This window comes from Octopus sinensis, linkage group LG2 (genome assembly GCF_006345805.1).
Source record: "Octopus sinensis linkage group LG2, ASM634580v1, whole genome shotgun sequence".
Classification (NCBI taxonomy): Eukaryota; Metazoa; Mollusca; class Cephalopoda; order Octopoda; family Octopodidae; genus Octopus; species Octopus sinensis.
Genome location: NC_042998.1, coordinates 86,403,427 through 86,425,843, shown reverse-complemented (window position 1 = coordinate 86,425,843; position 22,417 = coordinate 86,403,427). Strand labels below are relative to the sequence as shown.

Here is a 22,417-nt window from a genome sequence, read left to right as displayed (position 1 = left end):
TTTACTCAGCTGTCCTCGTCCATAGGTATCACATGACCATACCAGCACAGTCATCTCTCTTGCACACCACATCTGATTCCTCTTGTGCCTAACTTTTCTCTCAAAATGCGTACACTCTGTTGAACATGCACACTGATGTTGCACACCCAGTGAAGCATAGTGGCTTCATTTCTTTCAAGTCTATGCATGTAATCGGCTGTCATAGCCTATGTTTCACTGCCATGCAGCATAGCTGTTTGCACACAGTCATCAAACAATCTGCCTTTCAATCTGAGAGAGAGGCCCTTTGTTGCCAGCAGGAGTAGGAGCTCTCTAAACATTGCCCAGCCTAATCTTATTCTCACAGCTATGTTTTCAGAACATCCACCTCCACTACTAACTTGGTCACTTAGATAACAGAAGCTATCTACTATCTCTAGCTTGCCCCCTGGCAGTCTATTTTCTGCACATTTGCAGCATTTATTGTAACTGTGCACCTTCCACACACAAAAGTTAGTTTCCCTGTTAACCTTCCTCTGGTGTTGCTGCACCTTTTGTGTCCAAACCTTACACTGGGTACATCTTATGAAGTTTCTACCTACACCTTTTCTACAGACTGAGCAGGGTCATCTAGTTACTTACTATGACCTCAGTTTATATATATATATATATATATATATATATATATACACACACACACACACACACACACAAACATGTGGTTGATGCCAGCCCCCTCTGGCCCCTGTGCCGATAGCACGTAAAAAACACCCACTACACTCTTGAAGCAGCTGGCATTAGGAAGGGCATCCAGCTGTAGAAACATTGCCAGATCAGACTGGAGTCTGGTGCAGTCTCCTGGCTTTCCAGACCCCAGTCGAACCATCCAACCCATGCCAGCATGGAAAACGGACATTAAACGATCATGATGATGCTGATGATTATACAGTGGTTGGACAAAATAATGGAAATACCTTAAAATTTCAAACAAATTTATTTTAATATGGGGTAGGACCACCTTTGGCAGTAATAACAGCTTGAATTCTGGACTCTTACAAAGTTTGAATTGTTTCCAAAGGAATTTTTGTCCATACTTCAAATAAACCAGTCTCCAGTTCTTGTTGGTTTGGCTGTGGAATAGTATTATTGATAGTTTATATATATATATATATATATACAGTGCAGGTGGCACGTAAAAAGCACCCACTACACTCACGGAGTGGTTGGCGTTAGGAAGGGCATCCAGCTGTAGAAACATTGCCAGATAAGACTGGAGCCTGGTGCAGCCTCCTGGCTTCCCAGATCCCCGGTCGAACCGTCCAACCCTGCTAGCATGGAGAACGGACGTTAAACGATGATGATGATGATGATACATATTATATATGTGTGTGTGTGTGATATATATATATATATATGTGTGTGGCGTGTGTGTGTATATATATATATGTGTGTGTGTGTGTGTGTGTATGTTTGTGTGTATGTATATATATATATATATATATATATATATACATATAACATATATATATATATATACATATATATATATATATATACATACATAGGCATACATATACATACACACTTTATAAAGTTACTGGTGTTAAGGAAAGTATCCAGCCATAGAAACCATAGTCCCATGGCTTGTCCAATCCTGTCAAACTATTCAAACCATGTTGGCATAAAAACTGGATGTTAAATGATGATGATGATAATGATGATTATATCCAAGAACATACATGCATACACCAAGTGTTGAAGTGCATCCCCTCACCAAGTTTGCATACATGAGACTGATAACGTCATAAGACTTGGAAAGCAGCTCCTTCTGCAACATTCATTGTCTCATAACCTAGAATACATGCCCAAAGAAGTCGCACGACTCTACTGTAACGTATCATCGGATGAAAGGATGAGCCTGTATGAGCAGAAGACTATGCATGAGTGTTAGTAGAAAGCTCCAAAATGATAGTAACATTGATCATCAAAGCAGTTTATCATGGACCAATAGCCGGATTACTACCTCCCTCTTTAAAGGATATGTGTTTGCAATCCAGGAACGGGAAATATTAACCAAGTACCTGATGCACAAAAGGGATAGAGATGCAAGAAAAGCAGTAAAATGTGACAACCAATGCATACTTTGTGTAGTTAACACAGAAGATATCAGCCACATCATAAGTAGTTGTCTGAAAATGTCATCATGGCATTATCTACCAATGAGACATGATGTTGTAGCTAGGACACTCTATAATGAAATCCATTGGAAGAATAACCCCAAGGCCAAAGAAATAAGAACCTACAGTATGGTAGAAGCCATAGCCACTCATAATAAAAAGGAATACTGATGGAATGTACCAGTGAAGACCTCAATAAAATGTAAACACAGCAGACCTGATTTGAGATAGAGAAGAGAAACTGTGCACAGCTGTGGAAATTAGCTGCCCAGCAGATGTTAACATAAAGCTGACAATCAGTGAAAATGAGAACACCTACACTGAACTATTGAGAAATCTGCAGTTACTCTATCCAGATTACAAGTTCAGGTTTATACCTGTAATTCTTGGGGCCCTGAGATATATAACACACCACCTAAATACCAATCTTGAGAAATTAGGCTTCTCAAAATCAGAGAGGAGAAAGCAAATTCGAAAACTACAGATCAAATTTATCACTGGAACTGTAAAAATCTATAAAACTTTGTAGTTGACCCTTCAATATATAACTTCCTAATCTCTCTCTCTCTCTCTCTCTCTCTGCCTTCGTTTCACCTTAATTCATCATCTAATTTTCTAAATGGAATCTCCTAAATTAACCCTTGCTTGTTCATGGTGGCTAAGTACTTTTCGTACTATTCTCTTATTCCTTCCCACTCACTATGGCTTCTTATGCTACTCTGTTACTATCATTGCTATTGTCTTCAGCACCCTCCATAATGTCCACTTCCAGCCATAGCATGTCTATAAAACACTTACTCACAAGCTTTCTTCCCTGCTTTTCACACAACTCTTTCCAATGCAAACGTTTCTTAGATGCCCAGTTATGCATTGCTAAACTAAGATATTCTCTCATTTTTTTCGACCTTTTCACGCATTCATCCATCATCACTATTAATACTTTAATGTGTATTTACTAATACCTGCTTTCATAAGCTAATTATTTAAAATGAAAAGAAGCGAGCTGGCAGAAATGTCAGCACGCTGGATGAAATGCTTAGCAGAAGTTCATCTGTCTTTACGTTCTGAGTTCAATTTCCACCGAGATCAATTTTGCCTTTCATCCTTTTGGAGTCGATAAATTAAGTACCAGTTACGCACTGGGGTCAATTTAATTGACTGAACCCCTCCCACCAAAATTTTGGGCCTTGTGCCTAGACAAGAAAAGAATTATTTCAATTGACCGTTCAATATATTACTTCCTAATCTCTCTCCCTCAGCCTTCATTTCACCTTAATTCTTCATGTAATTTTCTTGATGAAATTTAAAGTTGACTACATATTTTTTCATACCAACTCTCTGAATCAACCCTTGCTTGTTTGTTCCACCTTAATTCTTCATGTAATTTGTTTATTTCACCTTAATTCTTCATGTAATTTTCTAAATGAAATCTCCTAAATTAACCTTTGCTTTTTTGTGGTGCGCCCACCCATTCCCAGCCCCACCACCAATACTTGATATCTCTCTCTTCTCTTACCACCAATACCGGATATCTCTCTCTTCTCCCACTACCATTACGGGATCTCTCTTCTACCACCATTACCGGATCTCTCACTTCTCCTACCACCATCGTCAGATATCACTCTTCTCTCACAGGAAAACCTATCCCCTCTATCATACCTGCAATAGAGTGCTTAAGCTCAAACTAGTTCTGCAGAATAGTAAAGCCACAATTATCTCTGCCTATGCCCCACCAGTGGGCCTACCAAACAATCAGAAGGACCACTTTTATGATACCCTTCTATAGGCTACCTTAAAGACGAGTGGCAATGACTTCATCTTTGTGGCTGGAAATTTTAATGGGCAAGTCAGATGGTAATATGGTATCTTCCATGGTATTCACAGGGGTCATAGAATTGGTTCCCGAAATGAAGAGGGAACTAGGCTACTAGAGTTCTGTGATGCATGCAACCTATTAATCTGCAACACTAACTTCAGGAAGCCAGACAGCCACCTGATAACCTATCAATCAGGTGACTTTGCTAGCCAAATCGATTTTATCCTCACCAGGCAGTGGGATGCAAGATTGCTCTTAAATACAAAGACCCTTCCTGGTGAAGAATGCACCCCCCCCCCCAGCATAGACTAGTCATGAGTCACATTATAGAAGGATGCCAGGAAGCAGACCAATCCAGAAAAGAAGGCTTTGGAAGCTAAAGAATCCTTCACATATTCAGAGATTTAGGGACATCCTCATTGAGAAATTTGATGAAAGGGAAGAAGAGCTAGACTTTGGACATAGAGGGTAACTGGGAATTCCCATAGGACAGCTTACTGAGCACCACAGATCAAATCTGTGGCTAGTGTAAAGTCCCTTCCAGACCTAGAGTAACGTGGTGGTGGAATAATACAGTAGACAAGGCCATTAGAGCAAACAAACAGGCCTGGAAAGCCTGGAAGAGTGGGGGTAGCAAGGAACTGTACCAGATAGCCAGAGAGGGAGGCTGGGAACAGGTATACAAAGCTAAGGAGAGGCAGAAAAGAAGAGGTTTTCGATGTTCAGCGATGTGAGGACCAAAGAACTGAAGTATTTTGGATTGCAAGACAGTGTGTGAGAAAAAATATGATGTCACAGGGGAGAAATGTGTCAGCATGGATGACGGTGCACTTACTTTTAAAGATTCTGCAAAAAGAGGCTTGGAGAAGCCATTACAAAAGACTGCTAAATGTGGAGAAGGAATGGAAGAAGGAGAGTCTGCTAAAGGTTGACCAAATTGAGAGACCAGCTACTTGAAACGACAGTGCCCAGGTAGATAAAGAAATTAAGGATATGAAGTTAAGAAAAGCACCCAGCCCATCAGGAATCATTGCTGAGATGCTTAAAATATCTGGTGTTGTGTATTTTGGCCCAGTCACCTGTATTGTAAACCTGGTAGTTTACAAAGGAGTCGTACCCAATGACTGGTGTAGCAGCCCCATAGTCAACTGCTACAAACGTAATAGTGATACTTTAGATAGAAATAACTACAGGGGTATCAAACTGCTGGATCAGGTGATGAAGGTCATGAGAGGGTGATAGCCCAACTAATTAAGGAGAGAGTTTGCAGTTTGGTTTTATGCCAGGTAGAAGCACCACTGATGCTATATTCCTGGTGTGGCAACTGCAGGAGAAATACCTAGCAAAAGATAAACCCCTATACTTGGCTTTTGTTAACTTAGAGAAAGCCATTGACAGGGTGGGTAATGTGGAAACTAGGGATTGACAAGTGGTTAATAAGAGCTGTAGAAGACCTTTACAGGGATGCCGTTTGTAAGGTAAGGGTCGCCAATGATCATAGTGAAGAATTCCAGGTAGAAGTAGAGGTTCACCAAGGATCAGCCCTAAGGACTCTCTTATTCATCATAGTCCTCCAGGTAATAACACAGGAATTCAAGACAAGTTGCCTCTGGAAGCTCCTCTATGCTGATGATCTTGATCTCATAGCAGAATCACTACAAGATCTAGAGAAGAAATTTCAGGTGGAAGCAAGATTTAGAATTGAAGGGCCTTAGATTCAATGTTGCAAAACTAAAGTCCCAGTAAGTAGAAAGGTGAACACATCATTAACCCCTTCAGGTAGATGGCCCTGCACAATCTGTAGAAAAGTTGTAGGTAGAAACTCCATAAGATGTACCCAGTGTAAGCTATGGATGCATAAGAGGAGAAGCAACATCAAAGGAAGGTTAACTGGGAAGACAGCTTTTGTGTGCAGCGGATGCACAGGGGTAATAAACACCGCAGATGCTCAGAAAACTGATTCCATCACATGCCAAGGGAAGAAACTAGAAGTAGTTGATAGCTTCCTCTACCTAGGTGACCAAGTCTGTAGTGAGGGTGGATGCTCGGGCAGTGTTGCTACTAGAATAAGAATAGCCTGGACAAAGTTCAGAAAGCTGTACTGGTGACAAAGGCCACTTGCTGAGAGTGAAAGATAGATTGTACGATGCATGTGTGCATACTGCCATGCTACATGGCAGTGAAACATGGGCTGTGACTGCTGAAGACATGCGCAGGCTTGAAAGAAATGAAGCTGGTATGATCCGCTGGATATATAATGTCAGTGTGTGCACACGACAGAGTGTAAGCACCCTTAGAGAAATGTGGGACATAAGAAGCATCAGATGTGATGTGTAAGTGAGACCACTGTGATGGTATGGTTATGTGCTGCATATGGATGAGGAGAGCTCAGTGAAGAAGTGTCACCTCCTAAGAGTGAAAGGAACCCATGGAGGAGGGAGATCCAGGAAGACATGGGACGAGGTAGTGAAGCATGACCTTCGAATGTTGGGCAATGATGAAAGACCGAGACCTCTGGAGATACTGTGATTGAGAAGACCAAGCAAGTAAAGTGACACCACAGCCATAGCCTACACCAGTGTCGCATAACCAGCCCATTTAAAAAGTATCTTTGAATCGTTGGGCGATATTCCGTGCATGAAGAGACCTATTGAGTCAAGTAAAATCAAATCACAATCAAATGGAAATTGTAGTTGTGGCAGCTGCCAGTGCCATCTGGCTGGCTCCCATGCTGGTGGCACGCAATAAGCACCATCCATGCATGGGTTATTGCCATTGCTACCTTACTGGCTCCCTGTGCTGGTGGCATGTAAAAAGCACCATTCAAACATGATTGATGCTAGCCTCCCTGCCCCAACTGGCTCCTGTGCTGGTAGCATGTAAAAAGCACCATCCAAACATGATTGATGCTAGTCTCCCACCCCAACTGGATCCTGTGCCGGTAGCATGTAAAAAGCACCATCCGAACATGGCCGATGCCAATGCCACCTGATTGGTTCCCATGCTGGTGGCATGTAAAAAGCACCCACTACGCTCTTAGAGTGGTTGTGTTAGGAAGGGCATCCAGCTGTAGAAACACTGCCAGATCAGACTGGTGCCTGGTGCAGCCTCCTGACTTGCCAATCCCCAGTCAAACCATCCAACCCATGCCAGCATGGAAAACGGATGTTAAACGATGATGATGATGATGAAGAGCATGTCTAGATATGCAACTATGTGCATGAGAATACATGCATAAGGCAGAATTACAAATCTGCACATACACATACATACAAACAAAATTACCCTGTTGTTGATGTTGGATCTAGGTTAGAAACTGGCTTTTTCTCTATTGGCAAGAAATCTTGAAATAAAACTGAACAATGACACACACACACACACACACACACACACACACACACACATACACACACATATATATTTACACATTTCCTCTGTTACTCTTCTACTCTTGGACACATTTTGGCTGCAATCTGTGTACATACTGGGATACTGACATTGATGTTGCTACAATTTAATTAACCTTCATTCTTTGAAGCTGCAACTCTCATTTGCATTATTTACTATGAAGTAGGTTCATCAGGAATATCAGATAACAAGACATCCAGTTGTCTTTTAAAAACATTTATATCCACACCAAAAAGATTTCCCAAGCTTTTTGGCAAAAATGTGAAGTGCAATGGACCTTTGAAACCTAAACAATGCACTATTTGGTTCAAACTTTACATAGCAAAGGTTGAACTTTTGGCATTGTGCACTAGTGTCCTTTACAAGGACTTTTGTAGTTTTCAATGACAAAGGTTGTTTCAAGCCCTTTGAAGTTCTTCAAGATGTATATCTTTCTAATCTTCACTTCAAGGAAGTCAGTAATTCCTCTGATGCATTGAGGCAAATATCATGGTGTAGTAGCATTAGATTGCTTCAAGTTATGAGGTTAATTTCATTCAATGTGCTTACAATAATTGAGAGCAGCATATACAGGGTATTTCAGAAAATTTACTTATCGGTATATTATTTTCTTCAAAGCAGTTAAAAAGGTTGTTTTTTCTAGATCCATCATAGTAAATAACATGTTAACATGAGAAATGAAAAGATATGCATTCATTGTGTAGAACAAAGTGATTTAGAAATTGCCAACTGTCCAAATGTTGCAAGATCCTCCCATCACTCTTCTAACTATGGCACTACTCATCCCTATCAATATGTACTTTCCACTGATCAGCCCTCTTTCCTCCTACCCTTTCGATTTCCCTCATCTTTAACAACTCTTAGATATATTTTACAATCTTTTTTATTATACAAAGTTCAGATGGAATTGAAAGACTCTGGCAGAATGTTTCAATTGTATCAAAGAGGAAAAAAAAATTCTAAATGTTCAGACATAATAAGGATACCATAATTCATCCAACAGGCGCAAAACATTGATGATTCTGAAAACATTGAGGCTCACCACCAAAGAACCATAGGTGTGGAATGGATTATCAAAATCGTGGTCCACAAACATTTAATACAAGTCATATGTACTGAGGAGAAGCTGATTTATGTCAGCGAAAACAGGAAAACCATTTGATCTATGCCAAGTGGTTACTTAACGAGGCTAGAACCCTCACAAACATAGCATGTTTTGTTCTTCTTTAATGAGAAAAACATCAGTGTGTGCAGATCCTTCTGTTATTCATTGAGTAATGAACAATAAGTTTCCAGCAACTGTGACGGTTTTAGGAGTGGTGAGTAATGAAGGTCATGTCACACAACTTCACATCTTTTAACAAGATATTAGAATTAAAGCTGTTGGATACATCGAAGTGTGGAAGACATTTGTTAAGCTTTGGATAGGTGAAGTGTCCAGTGAAAGGCCATGCATATTTCAACAAGACTCAGTACCATCTAACAAAATCCAAGAATCAATGCCAGACAATCTAGACAATCTTTAGTCATATGGCACCTATCTTGTGACATACACAATCACTAGATTTAAATCCATTGATTACATTTGGGTTATTGTTGCAAGGGAGACTAATCAATTTACTCAAGATATCACAGCTTCACTGAATACTGCCATTGTCCAGGTGATGTCCAAAAAAAGGTCTGTTTAGTGTAGATATGTCAAAAATCTGTGACTCGCATTGAAACAGTCATCAAAGTTGAGGCATGTTCTTAGAATAATCTTATAAAAATGCTTGTTGACTTTTGTTAGATTAGAGTTATTTATTGAATTACCCCCCTATGAACATACATACCTACTTACAAATCTAACATGCCCCCCACACACACATACAAAAGCATCTATTGACAATGACACACCTTCCTGTAAAATCTAATTAACCACAGGGGTTAGTACACTTGAATCCTGAGCAGTTTTTAAGAATTTCAGCAGTAATTCCTAGAAAAAGTAGTCTTTGTAATGGAAGATGCACAGGGGAATAAACACTTGAGGCACACAGGACAGATTTTCTCAAATGCCAAGGAGGTTCTCTAGAGACATAGATAATTTCTGCTATCTAGGTGGCTTAACTAGCAGTGAAGCAAGATATTTTGAATGTTTAATTATTAGAATAAGAATAGGACAGTGAATGTTCAGAGGACTATTAACTCCCAGAGTGAAAGTCCGATTGTATGATGCTTGGGCATGAAATGCAATGCTATTTGGTATGAGATGTGGGCACTGAACACAGAGGACATGTGAAGACTGGAGAAGAATGGAGGGGATATGCTCCCTTGGATCTACATCAATGTGCATGTACTATAAAGAGTAAATGTGTTAAGAGAAAAATAAGGTATAAGAAGAATCAGAAGTAGCATATAAGAAACAAGACTGTGATAGTTTGGTCATGTGATGGATATAGATGAAGACACCTGTATAAAGAAATGCCAATTGTTTAAAATGGATGGAAATAATAAAAGAAGGAAACCCAGGAAGACGTGGGATAAGGTAGCAAAGGCTGATCTCAGGATACTGAGCCTCACAGAATAGATGAGAAAGGACCAAGATGAACAACAGTTCATTGTATTCAAGAACTGTGAATCATGGTGAAAATGAAATGCTAAAAGCATTATGCCTGTATATGTTAGGCCCTGAAACCAATCTACCCACATCAAGCATTCCCTTACATCTCATCTTTCTTGCATCCATTCTCCCATCACTCTTCTATAGCACTACTCAGCGCTATAATCATTTTAGCAGAATCAGAACAGTCACATTTCATCCTCCTTTTACTCTATTAGTTACCTCCTTCTTCCTCTGGAACCACTTCTTTTTAAACTCCAGTCCTTATTTTCATTATCATCCCAGTCAATGTACAATTTCCACTAATCAACCCTTTTTCAGTACCATCAATTTTTCTTCCCCACCTCTGATTTCCCTCATCTTTTACAAGTGTGATATCAGGTATCTTTTTCTCATATCTGCTATTGATGACAGCCCCAACTCCCTAATCACTTCTGTCTTCCCACTCACTTTAGCCTCTAACCTCCATCTCTACGACTGTCACTTGCCTTCCATCCCCATCCAATTTCAAAATTTGCACAGCATCTTATTACTTCTGATTTGTCCACCTATTTATGATACTGCTACTCTCCATACCTCCTATGCTGCTGCTTATCACTCTTCCTTTCTGAGCCACTTCTATTTCTCTCACTCTCCCACTTCAATACTGATATTTACTATCAGCTACACCTCCACCCTTGTTCATCACTCACTACAGCTAATTCCAGCCCCATCTCTACCTGTCAATATTCTCTCATACTCTTATGAAATTACCCTTCTGGTCCTCTTCCCTCCTGATCTACTACCTTTTTTCTCCTTCATATTTACCTTCTTATATTTTGAGAGTATACTCTGGCACTCATCCCCACCATCCTTATCTCCCAGCTACTATCACTCACCCTCATGTGAAATAGGGTAACCATGTATCTCCTCTATAGCAAAATACCTCTGCTTGTCACTCTATCATACTTCTGCCTCCAATACCAGCCATAAAGTCACCTCATTTCTCAAATACATGTCCACTCAGTCGAGGAGACATTTTCTTTGTTTTCTTTTTTGTCTTGCAAGTTACTTGGCAACTTCACCATTGGTTGTGCCATAAAAAAGTACTCAATACACACTGTAAAGTGACTGACACTAGGAAGGGTATCCAGCCATAGAAATTATGCCAAAGTTGACATTGGAACTTACTGCCAAACTGTCCAGCCTATACCAGCAAATAAAATGAACATTAAATGATGATGATGATGATGATGACAACAGTGACAACAATGATGATGATGATGACAACGGTGACAACAATGATGATGATGATGTATGTATGTTTGTATAAGTATGTGTTTTGTGAAGTGAGTTCATATTTCCCTTTTTCTTGATATCTTTGCTGCCATTAGCAAAGCATGTCCAAACTATTTGTTGCTAAAGAAACTGCAAAATTATTTTCTTTGAAAATATGTGAGAGTTGAGCACCTCATTGAAATTCATATACTTTTGGTGCAAGCAGAAAGAATAAAGAGAAAGGAACTGATTTGTTTGACCAGACAGACATTGTTCATTGTCCTCTTACCATGCTGGCATGGGTGGGACGGTTTGACTGGAGCAGGTGAATCTGGAGCCTGTGCTATGCTTCTGTGTGCTGTTTTGGCATGGTTTTTATGGTTGGATGCCCTTCTTAAAATCAATATTCCGTTCAGTGGGCTGGTCTACAAAATTTCAACTTAAAACCATAAAATAAATATAGAAAACTTAAGAACTTACTACAGATTTGACATGTGTGTATGAATGTGTATATATATTATACTGTTACCATTTCATTTCAATAAGAATGGAAACCCACGAAAAGATAATTTAAGTTTAAATACTTACAAATACTTGTACTGTATATTCAAAAAAGTTTCTTGTTTCATAGTCCAGTGCTTTTACTACTGTGATGAAACCATTATATTTATCTTCAATTTTCATGTAGTCTTCAATTCCTTTTGAATTCTACAAGTAAAAGAAAATGAAATGTTTAAGTTTCATTATTTGTTTTTTTATTTGTTTAATAATGTGTGTATTTACTTGTTAATCATTATTAATATTTCAGTAGTCTTTTTTAATTTGCTTTCAAGGCACAATCAACCACAGTCCTGGTTGCCTTAAAGTACATGCAATGATTTGTTTAATATTTGTCTTACATTGCATTAAGTGTTCCATATAATATGTATGCAGTACATAGTAGTGAGATTTCTGTATATAGCATGAACATGTATGTGTGTGTGTGAGAGAGAGAGAGAATTCTGGTGTTTTGGTTATGTATTCATCATGCATCTATTCTTTGTATTATCTCAAGGTTGCTGATATTATGGGGGATTGTTTGTTTTCAATCACATTATACTTATAGACATCTCTTCTTGTATGTCTTCATACTTGGAAAGTGACCTTATTTCTTTCTGTTAGGATGCCTTTTTTTTTTGGTTTTTTCTTCTTTCTTGGGGTTATTTAACTTAATATCACTGCTTGTGTAAATCTATATGTACAGTCACTTTCACCTTCTGTAGAATCCTTTTGTAGTGTAGATTTGCACCACCTCTTTCCTTCAATGATTTCACAATAATGGCATAATGTCAAATGTATGAAACCTCCAACTCTGTCAGGTATGCATATATTCCCTTTTGTCATAGACTGAACTAATTATTTCTTTACAACCTCCACATATTTTACATTTCCAACTTCGTTACAAGTTTCTGCAGTTTCTGGTGTGTTGCTTTGTTCTTGTGCCAGAAATCAAAAATAATTTAGTCTTAGCTGTAAGTTCTAAGCTTCTCAGCCAGTCCTGAGTTTTCCCTATTATTTATTGCCCTCTTTCTTCTTTTCAGCCTTTTCATCTATTGGCCATGTAGTGTCTTTCCTTTGCATCATTTTATCATGCTAGTTCTCTATCTCCATTTTGAACTTTTTGTTTCCACAATATCTCTTGTTATTTTTCTATCATTCTCACAGCTGAAGGTTATTTCAACCTCAATTTTGTAGTTAATGATCTGATAAGAAACAAAAAGCAGTTTTGCTTTTATTCTTGTTCATCTTTTGTCACCCTTTGTATTAGTCTCCTTTTATTCTTAAATAATTTTGTAGTCCCACATTTGATATCTTATAATAGTTTTCTACATGCATAATACCCCTACATCCCTGTATTCATGGTGAATATAATATTCGTATGTCAGATTTTGAGTGGCATATTCTAAATACAAATCATTATTTCCAGTCTGGTCTAACCAAGTCATTTAGCATCCAGTTGAGAATATTAAGCTATAACTAATTACCAATACAGCAAAAGTATTGATGTGCATGAACTTTTTTAAGAATTAATCTAATAAATTTGTAATATTCTACCCTAACATTTTCTTTCATTTGTACATAGCAAGTTATCTGCTAATTATAAATCTGTCTCAATTTAACATTTATTTAGGTATAATATGGTATGTCTATATTTTATATATTTCCCTCACTTTTTAGGTGGCTTTGGTACATTGTTTTAAAAGGTATTTTGTACTAATCTCCATATTAAAGCTGTACACCATGTCTCACATGCAAGGTTTCTTGCTTTTCATATGCAGAATACAACTTGAGTACATTAACTTTTAACATTGTATTGAAACTTTTCAAAGTTAAAATCTCAGTGCTGTAATAACTGAGCAGAACATATTTGCAAATGGGTTTGTTTATTCAAATGTTTATAAGTCTTTCATTATGGCTAGATTATTGTCAAAATAGACAGTATTGAAGAAAAGACTTAGTCTTATTTGTATTGAATTTTATGTATACAAATGAGATTGTTAATTAATATCATAATATTAACTGAAAACAGATACAATATTAAAAAAATTATGAAAAGAAAGATATTGGTAATAAATATGGGCATACAAATATCACAAACAAAATACATGCATGTTCCAGCAGATTTTTAAGTTCATTATTGTTAGCCCAATGATAAATATACCCAAGTCTGCCCAAATTTCAAAGCATTAGAAGAAAGTGATAGATCCTTATAGCTTCTTAGTTGTACTGTTGAAATCACAAGAAGAAAAAATTGAGAAAAGATTCAACAAAACAAAAAGGCTCACTGTCTAAACATTCTTCAGACAATATTTTGTTCAAGTTACTCAATGAAAATTTAGACAGATCAAAGTCAGATATTGAGTGTGCATGAAAGAGATATATTCCTCTTGTTATCACCTTCAAAAACTTATCTGCCATAACCATTTTTAAAAATAAGTTTCTATAAAACAGAGTCTAGGAAAAAATCACAAAAATTCAGCAACACATTGAGTTGATGCTAATAACAAGCATTGCAAAACATAAATGATTTTCTTGATTAGAGAGTTCATAACCTTCTTTACAACAAATGTAAACGAAGATGGTTTGGTCCTATTTGTTTCATGTTGTATAGAATGTTAAGAGTTAATATATAACAGAAAGTTGTTATCGAAATACTTATACCCATAGTCAGTCTGGCTTAGCATTTATTCCAGAGGAACAATACCATGCAGAAAAGGTATGAGGACAGAGAGTCTACGTGGAATATTCTTCTTCTAATAGCAATGTAGTTCATTTTTATGTTTACCTCTTCTGTTTGAATCTCCAAATTTATTTCTCATTCATTTCACATGGTTGGTGTATTCACTTGTGATTGGCTAATGTTTCAAGAATCAATGAGTGGAGAACACTATAAAAGCCTTCTGGATACCAATCAACCTATGCCAAGATCTGACACTTTTTTCTCATCCTAGAGTTTTCAGTTATGATTTAACTGATTATTAAGTGATCTTTGTATGCATAGGTGCAGGCATGGCTATGAAGTTAAATAGTTCATTTCACAACAAAATAATTTTGGTTTTAGTCCTACTGAGCAGCACTTTAGTCTTCTGCTATAATATTCAGACTGTCCAATGTCTTGTGAGTAAATTTGGTAGATGAAAATAGAAGGCTGTTGTATATATATGTTTGTCTTTACGTTCTGAGTTCAAATTCCGCCGAGATTAACTTGTTTTTTTAGCCTTTCTGGGACGATAAATTAGGCACCAGTTGCACACTTGGATCGATCTAATCGACTGCCCCACTTCCTCAACAATTTTGGGCCTTGTGCCTAGAGTAGAAAATAATATATGTGAGGGTACCCAAAAGAAGCCAGAATTTTGCAATATTATTTTATTCACACAGTTCTATATGTTTACACTTTGATCACTTTCAAACTCTTCTCCATTTCAAGCAATGCATCATTCCAGATGCATTTTCCACTGTTCAAAGCAGTGCTGGAACTCTTGCAAAATGATGCCTTTTAACACCTCTGTTGTTCTTCACTTCACCTTTTCTACATCTGCAAATTCCATAGCACCAGATTTCATCACCAGTGATGACCTTCAAAATAAAAAAAAAAGGTCTGGATCAGTTTCCAAATATTCTTTCAGTTCATGACATGGATTCAGTTGTGACTGTTTTTGATCTTCCGAGAGTAAGTGAGGCACAAATTTTGCTGCAACTCTTTTCATTCGCAATTCCTTGCTCAAAATTTGTTGGCAGGAGCTCCAAGACACACCAATCATATCAACAAGTTTGTCAACTGTCAGTGATGGTATTCCAAGATCGGTTCATGAATTTTCATGATGGTTTTAATCATTCAGGAGGTCAATGGATACCCTGAATGAAGTTGGTTTTCAAGTGACAAATGACCATTCCTAAAAAGTGGAAACTTGTGTTTTGCTCATGGCAGTGTCTTTGTAAGTTACTTGAAGCATAACAACTGTTTTGGCAGCCATTTTCCCCAGTAGAAAACAGAATTTCATGGAAACATGCTGTTTCTTCGTTTCAGCCTTCACAAAGATTAATGCACAGGGAAGAAGCACTGAAAAACAAAGACACACCACATGGCAGTAGGACTACACTCAACGACGCTGCCCAGCATACACGTGCTTGAGGATTACATCAAGTGGCTTCTACAGGCAGAAGTCTGAACTACAGTGGGCTTGTCCCACAGAGAATGTTTCCAGTTACTTTTGGGTACCCCCTTATATATATGTATGTGTGTGTGAAAATTACTCAATCATGCCCAGTTTTATACTTCTGGGGAACCAATACTTTGCAGCCTGAAACAGAGTGTTCAATGATCTCGATTTGCTCATTGCAAAATCAACACTTTGGGTCTGTTACATTTCTGATCTCATTGACTTGAAAGTTGTATGTTGAAAGAAACTGATTTTGTGCAACCACAATGAAGTCCTCACTCTGCTTTTGGTCCAGAAATCAGCAACATGGGTGAAATTTTGATTTTATATAAAATTCTTTGCTATGGAGGACATACCACCTGTGCAGTGGTTTTTGTTCCCATTTAGGGCACAGTTTCTGTTAACCATTTTTCACCAACATTACCCTCAATTTCAGAATGACCATAATTTTCAGTGTACATGTTGCAGATGTGTTACCAGTGCCGGTGGCATGTAAGAGAACCATCCGTTCGTGACCGTTGCCAGCGCCGCCCCGACTGGCCTCGTGCCGGTAGCACGTAAAAAGCACCATCCGTTCGTGTCCATTGCCAGCCTCGCCTGGCCCCCGTGCCGGTGGCACATAAAAAGCACCATCCGTTCGTGGCTCTTTGCCAGCTCTGTCTGGCACCTGTGCGGGTGGCATGTAAAAAGCACCCACTACACTCACGGAATGGTTGGCGTTAGGAAGGGCATCCAGCCGTAGAAACACTGCCAGATCTGACTAGGCCTGATGAAGCCTTCCGGCTTCACAGACCCCAGTTGAACCGTCCAACCCATGCTAGCATGAAAACGGACGCAAACGATATGAAATGATGATGATGAGATGATGATGAGATGATGATGATGATGATGATGATGATGATGATGATGATGATGCCTAACTCTTCCACAAATTTCCAACTTTCTTTCAAGATTTATCGCAAACTTTTCTTCCTTCCATATTCTGAAACTGTTTTCAACATCCAGTAATCTGAAGTTTTAAGGTATTGTTTGAGCCCAAAACTTGATATTTTGCACAGCAGCTCAAGCGCGATCATTCCTCTAACTCTACTTCATCCAGAGAAATAAAGGTGATCCACATCTGCTTTTGAGGGATCTAATTTATTATAGGTCAAAATTTTTCCAACTTTTTAGTCCATTTTCATTATTGGTCCATTTTATGATATTGCAATCATAGGTGATAACTGGGATTGTAAGGGTATTTATAGCAGATACACATTTCATTCTTTGAGTTGAGCTCTGTTTTTAAGACAGCACATACTCTCCTGTAGCGTTCCTTTTGATTGTTTCTTTCATGCTAGCATAATGAATACTTTAGCCTTCATTGACGTCTAAATACTTTTAGGTTTGATCTTGTTCCATAATTACTACACCCACATCTTTATCCATTGGATATGTGCTTGTCATTCTGCCTTTCACATATTTTTCCAGCCCAAACTCTACCCCTGCTTCATCACTGAACACCTTAACTCTCTTTAACAGTCTTACCAACATGTTGTCATTTTCGGCATGCATTTTCAAATCATCCACAAAAAACAGATGGTTGTAGTTTTTGCTATCTATTTTGTAGCCATTTTTTGTTGAAATCTACAGTTAGTGGTTTGAATGCAATTCAAAATAAAAGAAAGAGAAAATGAATTATCTTGAAAAAGTTAATGCTTATGCTGCTGGAATTTATATTAACAGTTGTAGTGTATGACAAAGTTAGATGTGTATTCTATACAGACATGTATTTCAGGAATTTGATATTACTGGGAAAATCCTCAGAACACCCAAAGTTTTCAAAATTCATGAATGGGGCACACAATCAAATGCACTTTTTAATAATAAATCCAAGCAGTTCTCAAACTTCTTTTCTTGTTATGATAGTTTAATTAGAAGTTGGTCTTCACAGCTATAAGACCCACAGTGGCAACCTTTCTGCTCAGTAGGGAAATGAATTTTGTTCATAAATTTATACATCGTCTCAGTCAAAATTGAGGTGAGCATTTTGTATGAAGTGGAGAAGCAGGCAATAGTATGATCATTTCTGAAGAAATGGCCAAGTCAGCCTCTCTAAATTATTGACCATTTCTTCTATGTTCTTTATTCATTCTCCATTCTCATTATGGGAATTTTCTGTACTATCTTTTTTCCAAAATTCATCAATCTCATGAATTGAAGGAGTTTCTTTTGTCTATAACCCAATTTCCATGAAAAACATCTTTTGCATCTGACATAAACAACTGTTGCCTGTGAAGTTTGTTTCATTTATCAAATCTCATTCTTTGAGCTTTCAACAGTACTTATTGTTTCAGGGTCTCTTTGATTGATGGAGTATCATGTTTTGAAGTTACTTAGATATTCTTAATCACCTTCTGTTCTTATCTTGACAGATTTACTAACATATATTTAATCCAAGATCGATAATTCTCCTCTCATCATTTCAATTCTTACTCAATTTTTATCTTTCATTTTTTTTTTGTTTTTTTTTTAGTGCAGTGTCCTTTTTGCTTTTCATTGACTTACATTTCCTTTATATTACCATTACTGTGGCAATATAAACTTCATTCAGTTTGATACATCAGGCTCCATCTCTTCAATTATTGCTTTAACAGCCTGATTTCTAATTCTTATGTGTCCTGGGATTGTTTGTCAGTTTTTGCAATGACTTTCTTTCATTCATACTAATGTTTTTTACTTTTCCAAGTTCATTGAGAAATTTCTTAGGGTTAGGATTAAGTTTAGGGGTTAGGTGGATTAGAGTTAGGGTTAGGGTTCTAGCCAATCTTAAAGCTCATGACTAAAAATATCTTCATCCATATTGTTTAAATATCTTTCAACTTAAACTTGCTCTGTGGTATTTCTGATATTTTCATTTTTTTTTTTTTGTGCAATTTCTTCTGGTGACAACTTGGTCACAAAGTTTTAAGGTTTCTCTACTGTCATGTATTCATTTTCATCCTTCCTTCGTGTTTATATTTTCAAATCTTTCCAACTTTCCTCTTGATTTCATTTAATTCTGCATCTGGTAATCATTTGTTTCTAAGAATGTCTCTTATATTTGTAAGTTTGTTTTCATCCATGTTTGGTCTAATGTCTAGATTTCTTTCTCTCCATACCTTAAAAGAATTTATCATGTATTTGGATTCAGATTATTTGCCCAATGAGCAATAGAATGTATATATCACTTACTTGTAAGTTTCTCAGGTTCATTTGTAATATTTAGATCTTTGACTTCTTAGTGCATCTGAACCTGAAAGGACTGGGTTGAGATTAATCTTATTCAAGTCCATATTTGGAGAAGAGCTTGTTTCAAATGCAAACTTTTCAACCCCAGGCTGATTCCTCCTTGAGGGATGCAGCCCTTGTTGATTCAAGTGACAACTGATCTGGTATGTGTTTTCGTCAATAGACATTGCGAATTTTTTTGTATATTTTTTTGTTTAGTTATACAGAGACTGCTGAGGACATGCATAGGCTCAAAAGATATGTATTGGCTCCTCAGCTCACATAACTGGGGATGCTCCCGTTTTGCTGCGAGTTGCAGTACACCACTGCCAAGACGTCTCCAAACAAGTCTGGCATACAACTGTAAAGCTCATAGGATAGACCATCCAAACCCGGCGATTTGTCCCTCGAGCATTCTGCCATCGCATCCCCCACTTTAATAATAATAATAATAATAATAATAATAATAATAATAATAATAATAATAATAATAATAATAATAACAACAACAAATAATAATAACAACATTGAAAGAAATGAAGCTAGTATGCTCCTTTGGATGTGTAATGTCAGTGTGCGTGCATAACAGAGTGTAAGCGCTCCTGAGATAACAGTTGGACATAAGAAGCATCAGATGTGGTGTGCAAGAGAGATGATTGCACTGATATAGTCATGTGATGTGTATGGATGAGGACAGCTGTGTGAAGAAATGTTGCACTCTAATGATGGAGGGAACCTGTGGAAGACGTGGGATGAGGTAGTGAAGCATAATCTTCAAATGCTGGGCCTCACAAAACAATGACAAATGACCAAGACTTTTGGCGATATGCCATGCTTGAGAAAACTCAAGTGAGACCATAGTCATGGCTGATGCCAATGTCGTTTAAGTGGCCCATTAAAAGCACCCTTCAATCACTGGGCATATGCTGTGTTTGTGAAAACCTGTTGAACCGAATGAAATCATAGTCGTGACCATACCAATGCCATCTGACTGGCATCCATGCCGGTGGCATATAAAAAGCAACATTCATGCATTGGACCCCATGGAGGCAGTGTCAGGTGACCAAGACCCTTGGCAATATACAGTGCTTATGTTAATCTGTCAAGCCAATTAAGATCATAATCATGAGTGATACTGATGTCAGGTCAATGGCACCCATCCAGTAGCACGTAAAAAGCACCCACTATCTCTCTGAGTGGTTGGCATTAGGAAAGGCATCCAGTAGTAGAACCCTGAAAAATCAGACTGGAACCTAGTGCAGCCCCACCTTACCAGTTTTCAGTCAAACCGTCCAACCCATACCAGCATGGAAAGCAGACGTTAAGCGATGATGATGATGAACAGTATATACCAAAGTGATGCTGGAGTACAAATATGGAAAAAGCAATATACTCATCATGACAACGCACCTGATAAGGGTACACCAATCATATGCATCACAACCAATTGTGTGGAACATGGTGACCTCATTTCACAAAAGACAGTACATGGTCTTGAAGATGGAACCCAGTTAGAATTTTCTTCAGATGAATTAGTCCATCCTGCACAAAAGTTCCTATATAAGGGTGGTCTAAGGATGACAAATAAAAACACCTTTGTTTCCAGGGGTGAATTATTCAAGCCGCTAAAGAATCCCTCTCAAAACATGCTTATGATGCTCCCCCATTACTCCGCTTGTGATCAGAGATGCACATATCGTCAGCCACTATGGACATGCTCACCTGATTTAGGTCAAACAACTAACAAGCAAATTTGTGGTTTTCAGCAGAATATCTGGTGTTGTTGTTGTTGTTGTTATTATTATTATTATTATTATTATTATTATTATTATTATTATTATTTGGAACCACATGAGAGGCCCAGGTGGCAGAGGTGCAACAAGGTAACAAAGCCACCATTCGGTCTCTGGTAGGTGAACAGGGGCACGAATTACTCAAGTCAAGTAAAATGTGTGAGGCTTTTCAACAGCATTTTGCCCAACAGTTCGGGACGAGTGGCAGGAGAGAATGCAGGGGGGACTTCAGTACCTACATACATAGCCTGCCATGACTCTTGACAAGAGAGGCAGGGCACTGCGAAGGTGCCATCATCGTGGCGGAAGTGCAGGACACGATGGCAGAATGCTCGAGGGACAAATCACCGGGTTTGTATGGTCTATCCTATGAGCTTTACAGTTGTATGCCAGACTTGTTTGGAGACTCTTGGCAGCGGTGTACTGCAACTCGCAGCAAAACAGGAGCATCCCCGGTTTTGTGAGCCGAGAAGCCATAACACTGCTGAAAAAAGATCTAAACAAGGGGTATGTAATAGATAACTTTAGGCCCATCACTCTACTTAATGCAGACTTGAAAATTTTGGTCAAGGTGTTAGCCAAACGTTGGCCTTGGCATCAAGAAACTCGACAACAAGGCACAAAAGTGCGCCGTGCCGGGCCGGATCATCCATGACAACTGATGCGCTACATCATATACAAGGTAGTTAAGGAACCTGGCATGGGTGGGGCCCAGATCAATTTGGAACAATTGAAAGCTTTCAATAGGGTAGACCATCAATATTTGGAGGCTATCCTCAGAGAGGCTGGTTTCGGTCCCGTCATCTGCAGCTGGATAGCTGCTTTGTACAGAGACATCCGTTCGGTAATTTGCGTAAATGGACATCTATCGAGACCTTTTGACATTGCACATTCGGTCCGTCAGGGATGCCCCTCTCTCGTCGCTTCTATACGTATTGACTCTCAAGCCACTACTGCAGAAGCTGGTAACTGAGGGGCATCCCGCGAGAATTGGGATGCAGGACAAACATGTCTGCATATGCGGACGATGTCACCATCATAGTGTCTAGTCACAAGCACATCGAGCTGGTCGGTGAGACACTGAAAGACTACAAAGTGGTAAAGGAACAACAATCATCCGAGAAAAGTTAGTGAGCTTGCGGCTCGGTACCTGGAGAACCAAGCCCATGCCGTCCACCAGAGTCTCCATCATGGGACACTGGACTGACGGTCCTGTTGAGTTGCTCGAGGTCTGGTTTGGTCCGGACCTCCAAATGGAGAAGAACTGGAACAAGATAAAGAGTATGGTGGTCACTCTTGCCTGGCAATGGGCCGAGAGGAAACTGTCCCTAAAAGGTTGGGCAGAGGTGGCAAACACATACATCGCATCCATCATCTACAACTGCCTGACCATCGTGCCTTGTCCTGACCCTACCATCACCAAACTAGAACGCATT

General features: G+C 38.5%; 1 protein-coding gene across 1 annotated transcript in view; it reads right to left on the bottom strand.

Moving 5' to 3' along the window:
- The window catches only part of LOC115225134 (protocadherin Fat 4), a 549,120-nt gene that overhangs the window by 138,149 nt on the left and 388,554 nt on the right, over positions 1 to 22,417 (bottom strand). The window contains exon 18 of the mRNA XM_036500736.1: positions 11,825 to 11,944. Coding sequence (XP_036356629.1) covers positions 11,825 to 11,944 — 120 coding nt within the window. The remainder of the gene's footprint in view (positions 1 to 11,824; positions 11,945 to 22,417) is intronic.